At 39.4% G+C, this 14440-nt stretch overlaps 2 protein-coding genes across 3 annotated transcripts in view; both read right to left on the bottom strand.

Annotated features, from left to right (window-relative positions):
• Positions 1–6402, bottom strand: part of LOC106173124 (protocadherin Fat 4) — a 44183-nt gene extending 37781 nt beyond the window's left edge. The window contains exon 1 of one of the 2 annotated variants that reach the window (XM_087000685.1): positions 5658–6402. In XM_087000685.1, the coding sequence (XP_086856811.1) occupies positions 5658–5754 (97 nt within the window). In that variant the 5' untranslated portion in view covers positions 5755–6402. The remainder of the gene's footprint in view (positions 1–5657) is intronic. The other variant, XM_087000686.1, reaches the window with a different exon arrangement.
• Positions 6403–9713: 3311 nt separating this feature from the next.
• Positions 9714–14426, bottom strand: LOC106168689 (uncharacterized). Its single transcript, XM_013547851.3, has 5 exons — positions 14301–14426; positions 13233–13365; positions 11989–12084; positions 11790–11854; positions 9714–10944 (listed from the first exon to the last, which is right to left on the bottom strand). Exons 2-5 carry the CDS (start codon positions 13357–13359, stop codon positions 10495–10497), a joined length of 738 nt encoding a protein of 245 aa, XP_013403305.1. The 5' UTR covers positions 13360–13365; positions 14301–14426; the 3' UTR covers positions 9714–10494.
• Between the last annotated feature and the right edge of the window lie 14 nt (positions 14427–14440).

A 14440-nucleotide genomic window follows, 5' to 3' on the forward strand; every position in this document is an offset into this window, starting at 1 on the left:
TGACTTAGACCCCATTCCCATAGCAATTTAGATCGATCTATCCCCCTGGGGAGTCTCACTAGATTGGTGTCAGCTTAACAGGCTTAAATGTCTGTCCCGCCTACTAAAAGCTGTAAGGGGGTAATTAAATATGGTGCACGCTCGGCTGACTGCAATTTAGTGTGAACCTCCAGGGAGTTAGGTCGATCTAAATCTAAATTTCTGGATTGATCTAAATCTCTGGGATCACTCTTACAGTAAACAATGGTAGTTATTCTATACCACATAGAAGGCGGGATGATGCTAAGGTGCTGACGTGTGTCTACCTTCGATTGGTGGTAATGTTTGACAGCACCATATTCTTTTTTTCTACGGGTCGATCTCAGGTTCATTTATCTTATTTCTTAAAAATATTAGATCAGACTTAACAATTATATATATCGAATAGGCTACAACTTACATTTAAGTCTAGAAACACTGATATTTTTCAAAACACAGCACTAAATTATGGCTGATATTTGGGAAGATTGTTACATGTTTAGCCTTACAATGAATGCATTGATTAAAATGAGGAAAGAACAACGAACATTAGACGAAAGTGTAATAGAAGTGATATATAATCTTTAGAGAGGGTCTTTCAAATTGCTAAAGCAAACGTGAAACGCAGTAACAATCCTTAGTCAACCCTTCATTCTTCTATCACTGGCAGTTCCATTTTAAGTCGCCGAGGAACGTCCGTATATCTAATAATTTTTTGCCTTTACTGCTATTATCAAAATTAATGAGAGGGCCATTAATGAAATATAACGCATATTAAATAGCTATCTGTGTAAATCATTGCAGCGTGTGGATACATGCATGTACGCACATAAAACACGAGGACTGGGCCGTTAAGAGATTAGCCGCAAGGCGTGGGAATACCTCGCTTTACTCTTTGCACCAAAAAACACCATCTAAAACTGGAAAGAGCATTAAATTGAAGTCTTGTGGTCACTTGTGGCCTAAAATGAAACCAAATCAAAATGAATTAGCAGGGACAACAGAAGCCAAATCACCATCAGGTCATAGTATACACTACATGTAGTGGCCAGCTCCGGCCATCTTTCTTTAGTTTGAAGGAGAAATGACCCCCTGTGAATTTAACTAATGCTTTTTATTCGAGCACAGAACACAAATGGGAATCCGAGAAGAGGAACCTCCGATAAGAACGCTTCCAATTTTCTGGAACACTACCTTTTCAAGTGGGGGCCTTGCGAATAAGTGCTTTTTCTTGCAAGATTAAACCTTATACACACATGTTTGTTTGACCAGAAACAAATCTTTACATGGTCAATAATGCACAGCGCCGTAGGGGAAACGGCTTCAGTATCCACTAAACAAAAGCATAGAACTATAACTGTTTTTGCATCAAAGTTCCCGTGATAGCCATCATTTCTGCAGATTGCCCATCAAAGTCCTGTTCGTAATTTGCATTAACTTATCCTGACGGTTCATTGAAAAACCATCATCTTTCCTACATTATCCCACTATCAACATCACTGTCTTCCTTACCAGCACTATCCCACTATTATTATCATCACCATCTTCATCTTCTCTACCTTCATCGTTATACCACTATCGTCACCATCAGCATTCCAGGTTTTCTTCCCAGCATCATCCCACTCATTACCATCTTCTCTACAATTATCCCACTATTTTCATCATCACCATCTTCTTTCAAGCATCATCCCACTATTATCATCATCACCATCTTTTCTACCACTGTCCACTACCATCATTATCACCATCTACCGTGCCAGAGTTATCCCACTATTATCATCATCACATCTTCCCTACCAGAGTTATCCCACTATTATCATCATCACCATCTTTCCTACCAGAGTTATCCCACTATTATCACCATCACCATCTACCCTACCAGAGTTATCCCACTATTGTCACCATCACCATCTTCCCTACCAAAATTATCCCACTATTAGCATCATCACCATCTTCCCTACCAGAGTTATCCCACTATCATTATCACCATCACCATCTTCCCTACCAGAGTTATCCCACTATCATTATCACCATCATCCTCTTCCCTACCAGAGTTATCCTTTTATCATCACCATTACCATCTTCCCTACCAGAGTTATCCCACTATTATCACCATCACCATCTACCCCACCAGAGTTATCCCATTATTATCATCATCACCATCTTCCCTACCAGAGTTATCCTATTATTGCCCTTTTAAATAAAAAGTGCTCGTAAACGCACTAAGTTCCAGCTTCAATGTCTGGCTACAGTAGAACAGTATTTTTCTATTAGAAAGGCACTGCTACTGCATAATGGGAAATTTAATAGAAAGGTAATCAACTCAGACAACATAGAAAGAGGCAAAGAACTATGATCAAAAGCAACAGAGAGAAGCTTTTAAGGAAAGCAGACACTGGGGACACCGAATTGGTCAGAAAACAGAAAAGCAAGGTATGGTCTGGAATGGACGCCTTGCTGCAAACAAATCCAAAACAAACATCGGAAAGCCACGGATATTGATTCGACAAGTTTTAATATTACGTAATATCCGTGGAATAAGAACCCATGTCCTTAGTCCCCTTCCTCACACTCATAGCGAATATTAGATTTTCATTTCAAGTGCAAGGTGAACTTGTCCAAAGCCACCAACAATATACTTCACCACTGTTCTGTAGAAAGAACGTTTTTCACATCACTGCATACATGTTCAGCGAAATATGCACGCCAGGAATTGACCAACGTTTGCTAAACACATTTAGTCGGTCTATTTATTTTGAAGCACGGGTTGGAAGAGAAATTGGCTCTGTATAACACATTACCTTCGTTAAACGGGGACTGGGGCGGCAATCACTATTTATTTTTGTCGTTTCAAATACGGTGTCTGAAATTGTTTTTAGTATATTAGAAATGACAAAAACAATCAAATGACAACCTGCCGGGACAAAATAATTATCTTTACATTTCGTTCTAGTTGCGTTTCAGAGCAGTTGCTGAATAAGTCCATGTATAAAAAGACCAATAGTGAACTGTAAATACGAAAATTAAAATCTATTTGAATTATTCAAAGAACCCAAAAAACTTGGAACCTCCTTGTCATTTTCATTGCACGAACTGTGCCACGTGTCATATGTTGCATGTATTAACACTCCTTAACGTCTCTCCACCATCTGTGACGAACAGTGACCACAACATAAAAGACATTCCTCTGGCCTTGGTGGACGGAAGGGGCCGGAATGACCAGAGAGGGGGGTCATTAAGGTCAAGCACCACAACAGGTGGTCAGAGAGGCTGCCACGTCCCGGCCCCACCAAACCATGGTCACACTGTGATGATTAGGAAACCAATGTTTACTACAAAGAAGCAAGCTGTCATTCAAAGGTTGAGAAAGCCTTGCTGTACATAGCCTGCACACTGTATGTTTGTGTTTTGTAAACGCGCCATATCTTTAAATGGGTAATGAAGCCCGATTGGTACGTGGGGATGGCGCGGAAGTACGGGCACTGCTTTATTTTAGTAAAGATTTAACCACGAACGACATGTTAGCGTTACAGAACGCTGGGCAATGCCATAAACCATTGATTGAAGTGCATCAAAGGAATAAATTGTGTAAGCATGTCATTTTACTCCAGTAAAAATTGAGAATAAATCATCTTTCAATATTTGGTTATACCTTGATCTCATAAACGTTTGCAGAAAAAATCCAAATATTTTGAAAGAGAGTAGTAGATAGCACAGACCAGTTATATTCATGTACGCCTCGGGTCGTACTCGTCTATAGCGTGAAATACCAAGTTGAAGTATGGGCATCCATATGATAAATGTGCAAATATATCACCTTATGATAGGAGTTTAAGACGGGCGCGGATTCCGTTCTGTGCTTTAAAAACGTTGCGTAAAAAAACAGCAAAGAGACAAAACGTAACACCGTTCATTTCTTTCTACCAGAGAGTTGCGTTGTTTGGGATACCTTCAGGTGATTTGTCTTTCCTTGCCCCGTCATTTCCCCCAGTGACCCAAAGGTTCTCAGCTACAGATCTGTGTCCTGCTCCCACCACTGTTTGATGTGGAGAGGTCTTGCCCTCGCCCCTGGTCACAGAGTGGCGCACCATGTGGTAGCTTCTAGACTACAGTAGGCAAACATGCCGCCATTAAAGAGAAGACGAAAGAGAAGATTTGGAAACCGAGATCGGAGACAGCTACAATAGTAATGGTCCAAAATAAAAGAAGCTGAAAGAAAAAGGCATTTGTGACGCATCCTTTACTCACAGCAAAAGAAAAATATCAATAGTCAACAGGGAGTTAACTTTCTCCTCCTTTAACTCTTTTTACAAAAACCAAGTGTATATTATTTAGAATACGCGCAAAATGCAGAGTTTTGGCATAGAGATTGTAATGGCGACCGGTGCGTCAGTCGCGACTGCATTCTCAGGCCAGCCGACATGTACTCTTACGCTGCCAGTTGTGTTTTCTCTTTTTTTAACGTTTAGCAAAGTATCTGTGGTTTTCATTCAACTTCCATGAACTTTTTAATTCATGAAACTTTTCGCTTATGTGTTATTAGCATTTTATTAAGATGTCTGAAACAATTTTCCTCAGAAGGACAAGTGACTGGACATGTAGACATATGAAGGCTATATCTAAATTCAGAATGTGGTCTGGAAAATGATTCCCGGCCTCTGTTAAAGTAAAATATTCTTTAAATATGCCACAAGAGTGCAGTATATATACCTAAATAAAATGTGTTTGAACTTCGAGAATTTTTCCGCGCACATAGCAGGCAGTTTTATAAATCACATCACAAACTTAGAGAAAGTGATCTGGAAGTGAGTGGGATCAAGTCCGACAGTTTCAAGGAGATGTCGGTGCCTGATCTTTTTTCATTCACTTGGAAACACTTAAGTCAGCACTCGACTAAGTTTACTGTAGCGCGTAATGATGCGTATTGTTTGTAACGCCGAGTTCCTCCATCGTTAAAGCGCTGCTCGTTAGATGGCTGCTACAGTGAAGGCTGACAGGCAGAACATGCGTCCAAGTGACAGACGAGCATTAACCTTCTTATGCTACTCCAAGTTAAGTGATTTACAAAATGAATTTTAAATTTGCAACATAAATCATAGTAGAGACTGGAGTAAAACATCACAAAACGCTAAGTCTGCGGCACACAGGTGGCAGGCCCTACCCCACGCGCGCGACACCTTCGAGTAAATATTACCAATGGTATGGGAAAGCTTAATGGTCATAATAACCACCACCAAATGATACCAAATGGCCTAAAATATGTTTTCTTTCCAGACGTCTACAACAGAAACACTGGCGAGGCAGTGTCATGTTACAAAAAGCCACCGAAAGCAAATGGCAATAAAACATTTTCTTTTCAAAGGGAGAAGAATGACAGTGCTGAGATTAAAACTAGCCTATTTAAAACGAAAGCTACTTGCAAATTAAAATATGTCAACTACTCTTCTACATCTAACGCTTGAAAATTGCCAGACACATGCTGCGTCACTATGCTTGATACTCAGGATAAAATAAGCTATACATGATTAACATATCTTTTCCCCTGGTTTTGAACAACCTTAATAAAGAAAGCACCCCAGCATTAAAGGCGTGAGGTCCATACTAGTGTACTACGCCCTAGAGGCGTTCTTCTTACTCACAGTCTTGGCCGTTAACCGTGCACACCAACCCCAGCAGGAATGGCAAAACTGCTAATAATGCCGGAAAACAACAATATCGACAACGCGTCCTCCTCATCTTTTAGAATAATCCTCTGGTGCCGGCTTCCTTCTCCACAGTCCACGTTTGTGGTCTGTCTACGCAGGTTGCGCTCAAGCTGCGTTCGTCAGAACCGGACTTTTACTTTCACAACCCTCTAATCAGGTATATACACTAAATGCTTGCCAAGAAGTCACGTGGGGAATTGTGTTCATCCTTGTGGTAATTTCTTTCTTTCCAATAGAGAAAAAAACTGTTTAAATAAGTAAATCAAGCTCCATTGAAGTAGCAAGAGCGATTTGGCCGAAGAACAGAAGAAAAACACATCACTCCTACTCGTCCAAGGGCGCAGGAAGAGTTCTTGCCCTTTCTGACACCAATTAACACTATCTAGATATTCGGTATGTTTCTGCGGCGTGCGCGTTCCTTGAAGACTGTTATCTTGTGATTAATATATTGGAATACATTGCACAGAGAACTGGCTGGAATGCCTCTATCACACAGGCAGGACGGGAGCCGGGTTGTGCGGACCAGGACGCGTTATCAATGAATCATTGCAGGACCTCGGCGACTGCGGCGGTCCACTCAGCGTCGCTTACGTTCCATTAGACAAGGTTTTAGATGCAACCCTTCATTTTAACAAGCTTGTTTCCCAGTCTTCAGAAACGCCTCTCCTGTGTCGATGTGAAAGAGAATCTGTCAGAATACACGAGTTAGTAAGCAATGCTGTGGCCGACTTTGGCACCCTACTTCCATAGGATAACTGGCGACTGTTTAGATTCATGCAACTTAATAGCCAGCCAGTTCCCAATGAGCAGTGACAAACAAACCCATTCCCCTGTGTGACGCTGGTATATTTTAACTGTCCAGAAACAACATCAGTAATTTTGTTTGTCACTGTAGGTGACGATGTTTGCGTTTCTAATCTTTTTTCCTAACCAGTAAAAATTTTAATCGATTTTACGTAAACTATCAAGCTGACCATAGCCATTTGTGTATTTGTTGCATTAAGTTCTTTTGGCAGACGCTTGAAAAAAATAATACTTGTGCAATGCGTGCTTTGGGCTTAAGGGATGACCCCACCTTAGAATGTTTTCTGAGGATCAGTGTAAGACTGGGTTCCCAGGCCTAGATCGATCTAACAGGATCGATCCATCTCTAAGGGGTTTCTCGCCAAATTGCTTTCAGTTTAAGCGGCTTAGATCTCTGGAACGCCGGCTGCTAATTAATAAAACGATAATTAATCACCCCCTGCTAAACGATAATTAATTACCCCCTAGCAGCTTCAGTAGTCGCGACAGACAGTCGCTTAAATTGATAGCAATTTAGCGAGAGTCCCTTTGGAGATAGATCAATCTTAAGTTAGTACGATAGTGTCTGGGAATGGTCCCTACGTGCATTTCCAAGAAGCCAGGTTCTATCCCGGTTCTACCTGTGGTCGGAGGGAGAGGCATTACAAGCCCCATTAGCTCTGTGGCAGACCACTACAAAGAGATAGAGGGGGCAGGAGGGCTACCTTAAAAGTGAACTCGATCCCCTTAGCCACCCATTTATCTGCCTAGTCCACATGTGTTCTTGCCACGTTCCTGTAACGCCTCAGCACCCATATTGCAGCCTACAGATGTCTAGGAAATGAAATGAACGAGTTGGTAAACTATTTCACTGTGCTAACCAATGTAATGGGAGTCCAGTTTTGTTCATTGGGCAAAACGAAGGCGTTTCCTCAAATAACTACAAGTGTTTTCCTTTTTTTCAATTAAAGTACGGAAATGGGCGATTATAATTATTTGTGTTGCAACATCCGAGTGGCGGGTAGTCTGTCTTCGTCTTGTGTTATCTAACCTGTGTATTGGTCTTTTCACTGGACATCAGGCCAAATGCATCCTCTAGGTACTTCAAACATGGAACCGTATGCGGCACATCGCACAATGCTAATCCAATTAACGACAACATCACACCGAGAAGACGCGTCAAAACTAAACACCGACAGAAAAGCTCAAAAGATATAAAAAAGATGTTGAAGTGAGAAAAAGCTGCCTTTAAAACACTGACTAATTAAAATGAACATTTTGTAGACTTCAAAACAACCGACCAAATATGATCATGAAGATTTTCTATGATTGCAACAATTAGGAGGTTGCCACTAAAATCAAATTTATAAATTTTGATTTTGCGTTTAAAACGAAAAACAAGCTAGCAAGCAAGCTATCAAATAAACAAACAAATAAACAACATATGTAACATTGCAAAGCCCACTATTAATGAAGGGTTTACATTTTTTTGTGAGCATTAATTTCAAGTGATTGAAACATGATGTTAAACAAAGCTCGTGAAATAAAAACCGTAGAAGCTCTATGCTCAACTTAGAACTATTGTTCTTTTGATGAAGTAAGGCGATACAAAACAACAGCAGCCCGAGGACATGAAGTTACGCAGGGGTACACGCGGTTCATCTAACATGGCGGTTTAGTTTACATCCTTCGCACAAACAACTGGTCTAAGATCAACCAAAACCATTTTGTTGATGGGAAGAACTTTGCTTCTACGTTTCTTTCATCGATTTTCGATTTCTTAAGTACTTAATTTAGCTGAAAAATAACAAACATAATATAATGTATAAATGGACGTGAGTCACCTCATGTAGAGAAAAAAACGCCATTTCATCGCACATTTATTATGCTGCACCCGGATAACTCATAAAAGTACTGCAAGGCATTTCCAGGAGTAATTTCCTTTCCTTAATATGTCTGCATATCTGCAATAGATCTTGGTATATTACATGAATCTCATGGGACAGAGTCTGGAAGACGGATTTTTGGTGAAAATCCGTCTTTCATGAGAAAATATGCTCCGCAACTGACTTGCTGGCTTCTTCTAACAGTGGTAGCAACGATTTAACTTTAAGAAAACAGAACTGCACGGAAAAAAGCAATTCCAAATTTGATATTTAAGATAAAACATTAAGGACACTTTTTGTATTTCTGATGAAAGAAAAGGGGTGTGCTGGAAAAGCTAGACGTTTCCCATCGTCTGGTCACGTTTTGGGAGACGCCTATCTCCCTTTGATTTTTTTGCGACAAAATGAAACCGTTAATTACACAAAGTTTAAAACAAGGTTAAAACTAGACTGCCTAGTCTAGAAACACACATAGGAACTGAACTGAAACTAAGAACCAATATAGTTTGACAAAATAAGGGCAACAGAAGTCACTTACATTGGTTGACAAGATATACCCAACTCTCCGTCCACAGACGTCACTTACATCAGTTGACAGGATATACCCAACTCTCTGTCCACAGACATCACTTAGGCTCTATTCCCAGAGCTTTTAGATCGATCCATCCCCGCGGGGAGTCTCACTAGATTACTGTCATATAATACGGCTTAAATGTCCGTCCCGCCTACTACAAGCTGTAAGGGGGTAATTAACTATGGTGCCTGCAATTTAGCGTGAACCCCCAGGGAGTTAGGTCGATCTAAAGTAGATCGACCTAATCTTTGGGAATGGGGTCTTAGACGAGTTAACAAAACGCTCTCAACCGTACAGTCACAGCTGCTTCTCGCGACAAACACTCTAACATACACAGATGTATCTTCTCAAGTTTGAAAGATTTCCTTGTAATTTACCTCTAATGGATCAACACGCCCAAACAAGGCAATATGATGCAGTTTGATCTTAGTCGGAGTCGTTAACAAAACCAATCTCAGACCCCATTCCCATACATAGATAAACGATAGTTAATTTCCCCCTAACTGCTTCAGTAGGCGTGCCAGGCATAAGAGCAATTTAGTGAAAAACCCCTCGGAGATGGATCGATCCTGTAAGATCGATCTAAGTATGGAAATGGGGTGTCCGTCACCCATCATAAATATAATGACTGAATTCCACATGCTATTCTGATAAAGGCTCGGATGTGCCAATGAACGGACCTCTGGGCACAGGTCGGTGTATGCAGCTTATCAATCTGCTTTATGACAGGGGAAATAACCTGAATAATTCTCTTGTTTAAAAATGATTTTATTATAATAATTTATGTTAATACTTAATAAGACAATACAATATAAATAACACTCAGATCAGTGTCATCACAGGTCATTATAAGGAACACGGCTGTCACAGGCACAATATAAAAGTCGTAAAACAACAGACAATAAAATAACTCCGCCATCAGGTAGAAGGTTGTGCATTTTGTAAGTTTCTCCTCAGGCTGGGTAGATGAGTAAACAGTGCCAGGTTACACTAAGACTGGGTTCCCATCCCTGGATTGATCTAACAGGATCGGGCCATCTCCACACAGGTTTCTTGCTAAATTGCTTTCAACTTAAGCGGCTTAGATGTCTGGGACTCCTACTAAAGCTCCTAACGATAGTTAATTAACCTCTATCAGCTTCAGTAGGTGTGACAGACATCTAAGTCGCTTAAGTTAATTGCAATTAAGCGAGAATCCCCTCGGAGATAGTTCGATCTAAAGTTAGTACGATAGGGTCTGGGAATGGTCTCTAAAACAACAGACAATAAAATAACTCAGCCAGCAGGTAGAAAGTTGTGCATTTTGTAAGCTTCTCCTTAGGCTAGGTGGATAAGTAGTGCCAGATTACACTAAAACATGATTGGTAATGAAGTCTTCTCTCCCAGTTAAAACATCTTTAATCACATTTTGCATGAATGATAATAAAATACTGAGTCTCTTAAAGAAATCATAGGCCATATATCAACAAAGTTGACAATATTGCAGGCCTGAATTCTATTACAAGTTGCTCTTCCCTGATCTGCCTAGTCACAGTTCATCCTTGTCTTTGGTCTTCAGTCCTATGGGACAACTGATCCCTGTACCCCCCAGTCCACAATACCCCCCTGGGTTTTTATACAGATACTGTTGGTGATAATCCTCTGCATAGTAGAACTCTGGAGCTGGGAGGATCTCTGTGGTGATAGTGGAGTAGCCATTCCTGGAGAGAACCTTCTGGTAGGTTTCTTTGGATTCAAGAGCCTGTGTCTTCTGGTCATCATCATAGTAGTAGATTCCAGAGCGATACTGGGTGCCCACGTCGTTCCCCTGACGCATCCCCTGGGTGGGGTTGTGACTCTCCCAGAACAACTTGAGAAGTGCAGAGTAGTCCACCTTGGCGGGATCATATACAACTCGGACCACTTCATTGTGGCCTGTTTGTCCTGTGCACACTTCTTCATATGTGGGATTTTTGGTGAAACCCCCAGCGTAACCAACCTGGAAAATAGCATTAGTGATTACAATTATTTATACAATGTAATGTGAGCTACTTCTATCCCAGAGAGTCAATCCAAACTCTCACAGGAAATTCTTCATACGAGCAATATATAACTATTGTAAATGAAAACTTGGGCAGGGAGAACAAACAGTTGAAATATCTCAGGTTAAAAGATCACAACTTGAACATTTCCTGTGGCAAATTAGACTTAAAAGGGACAAAATGTTGCAAATATGTCAAATATTAAAAGTCTGACATGTATGCAAGGTTTTCCAGCATTAGACCAAGTTTCAGATTTGGAAGTTTTTTATTTTTTTTGATTCAGTGAAGTTTTCAATAGCTAAACTGCATTTTCTGTTGAACAAATTTTTTATAACTTTGTTCCTTGCAAACAAAAAGGTCATTATTTTAGCTTAAAAAAGATTTCATGATTCAAATAAAGTGCTTCCAAGCCAAATGCCTACTTTGAGTTTTTTCCAGGATAACTTTAGTCAATGTCCAAAATTTTACTAGTAATTAACTTATGGATGAATTAAGTGACTGGTTTCCATATAGACATTCAATAAATGAAGAAATTAATATAGAAGAGAAACATTCGAGGTGAAAGGTGATATAAATGCAATAAAGGACATGTTTCACCAGGCAATGAATATGATTCAGTGGGAGAACAAGAACAAGAGAATGAGAATAAGAAATCAGACATTTATGAATAACATGAAACACCCAGAGTGCACTGTAAACAAAATATGCCACACTCATTCTTTTCAAAGTATTTTTTTAACATTTCACTTTTTCAGACTATCTTCTACAAACAGGTGAAAACATGCATTGTAATACAACCTACCTGAGTAGAGAAAACACCTGACATTTTCCAGAATTTTCTTTCTGCACCCCAAAAGCAACCCATGCCTGACAAGAAAAGTAAAATGAATGTTCTGTTGAAACTTCTTGGAAAAAGATGCCAGTATTACTCCATAGACAAAAATTGCCAGACAAATATTCACTGTGTAACATTATAAATGAGAAGATCTGTGTTCACTTACCAAACATGAACATCTTCATATTGTCTGGGAAAGGGGGCACTGTGGGATTCTTGTTGGCTGCATGAGTGTTGGAAACTATGATCTTTTTGTCTCTTCCTAGAACAAATAACATTCCAAAGGTTAGTTTTTTGGGTGCTATATTCTATGAACAGGTCCTTTATTTATCAACTCAATATTGGGATTTATTTCTCAAATCCTTTCATTTTGGTTCCATTTAAAATGTATTAAATATAGGTGCAAATCTGTGGTATGACTGTTTATATATGAAAGTATGTACTTCATTCTCTTTAACTGAAGCAGAACTAGAATCATAATTTTAAAAGAATCACGTCAGTGGTCGTGGAAATCTACTGAAAAAAATATTTCGACATTTTGTTAATACATTTCCTCCCTCCAACATCAACAATCCAAATGTTTTTTAACTCATAATGGCAAAAAACTTTATGATCTCAGAATATTGGCATCTCTACTAAAAACAAACAAGTGCCTTCTGTCTTATTACATTACAAAAAGAGTCAGTGACATGAAGTCTTGATTTCACATGGACTTTGATTTATAAGGTTTGAAACCAAATCAAATACCTTCTTCATTTGTCAGGGGGGGGGGGGGGGGGGGGGGGGGTCAAATAATCAGTTTCTAACACTGTTATTTATATTTCTAATATAACCAAGCTTGCTGGCATTAAAACTAAAACATGGTAAATATTTAGGTTGGTGAACTGTCAGGGCTCCAGACAGAGAATACACATCCAGTTCTTCTTCTTGTTCCTCATCTTTGTAACAACTGTCTCACATCCATGTACTGGTTAAAAGTCAAGACATCTGATATGCTTTGAGCCAAGTTTGAGCTAATAATAACCATTACGTCACATGTCTAAGTTCTTTCTATTACTAACATTGGCACATGGAGCACCAGAAGTTTCCAGCATAATGGATGCTTTAACTTATTCACACTGTATAATAATTCTGAAATTTAATCAAGTTTTTTGGTCTTTTCATTCAACCTTGGTCACGGCTCAAGTATTCTCATACAGTGTGAATAAGTGAAAACTATCACGAATAACACACAATCCTGTATTGAAGAGTTTGCATAATAAATATTTGTTGGCATCTCCTCTGTGACAAGACCAGTTTTGATAAAAGCCATATCTCATAGTTTTAGACACAGGGAAGATGATGTTGGAGGACTGAAAGCATTCATTCAGTTCTGTATCATTCTGATTTGGCATGCAGTGGGCATCTGACCTGGCAATGCCTCTTCCTCTGTAGGCATCTTCATCTTGGAGGCCATGTCTCCCATTGCAAAGAAAATGGAGGCTCTGGGAATGTGCAGACACGAGGAAAAGAACAGGAAGAATCGGGCCTTCTGCATATGGAGCTGCTCATCAAGAAAACAAAATTATTTTGGTTAAATTAAGAAAGTCAAACTGCATAATACATGTATGAAAAATGTCAAAAGACAACAGTGATTTTACAAACAGTGTCACACTTTAGTATGCTTCTCATATAAAGGTACTTTATCTGGTGTTCTGTCATAGCAATGTTATCTTAAGCAAATTTTACTATCAAATCATGTCACGATCTAGAACTCTTGTTTCTTCACATCAAAACAAAGACGTATCGTTTAAGACAAGCTGAAATGTCACAAAGTCATATTTATACGTCTTTATTTCCTACAAAGCTAATTATCTTTCTCCATTCTGACCTTAAAATGATAATACTCAATTTAAATCCCCGGTGTCAATATTGTGGTATAAATGAACCACAACATTACCAGTACAGTAGAATGGCTGTAAAATTCAGTCATCTAATTAGTAATGTTGCAAAACATGCACTGTATCAAGGTGTAGGGATTGGCCAATCAATGATTTGTGAGTTGCAGAGAATTGCTTTTTTCTCCAAAAAGTTAGATTTGGCTAAAGCACCCGGTAAAGTATACTTTAAACGTTGGTGAAGGAGAATTCGGTCATGATTTCCCGTATAAATTAAATAACCAACAGATCAGGTTTGTGGGGTATGTATTATCAGGTGAATTTATATGGCACTTAAGCTCCAAATTGCTCAACTTTGTGTTTCATAAGCGCTGATCAGTTCATGGCGGATACTCTGGTAACACAAAATGACTTGTTATAAAACTGTAAGTGAAACTGAAAGACCCAGACTCGGAGACCAAGTAAAGTAAATCTGTGTTAGAAACAAAGGGGGGGGGGTACCCCTGCAGCCAGATGACATAAGGAGATCGTTATTAGTTTCTTTGTACATAATCTTAGTAAGGCTATGCACATCACGATCATATTTGCATGAACCTCTTACCTTCTGCTTCCTAGTTTATGTAACAAGGATATGCTGAGGTTAAAGTACTACATACTATTCACCGATATAATGCAAATGCTGGTTGCTCATGAAAACGGCCAAGAGGGGACACATGCTCGCCTTGTAGTGTAATTTATAAG

Source organism: Lingula anatina, chromosome 1 (genome assembly GCF_051362555.1).
Source record: "Lingula anatina isolate TDL-2025a chromosome 1, LinAna3.0, whole genome shotgun sequence".
NCBI lineage: Eukaryota > Metazoa > Brachiopoda > Lingulata > Lingulida > Lingulidae > Lingula > Lingula anatina.

What these genes read in the sequence shown, in the direction of transcription:
- LOC106168689 (XM_013547851.3), bottom strand. Translation starts at nt 13,359, where the DNA reads ATGCAGAAGGCCCGATTCTTCCTGTTCTTTTCCTCGTGTCTGCACATT. An exon ending in TATGAAGATGTTCATGTTTG is followed by an intron (nt 11,855 to 11,988) that starts GTAAGTGAACAC and finishes TTTTCTTGTCAG; the next exon opens with GCATGGGTTGCTTTTGGGGT. An exon ending in CAGGTGTTTTCTCTACTCAG is followed by an intron (nt 10,945 to 11,789) that starts GTAGGTTGTATT and finishes GCTATTTTCCAG; the next exon opens with GTTGGTTACGCTGGGGGTTT.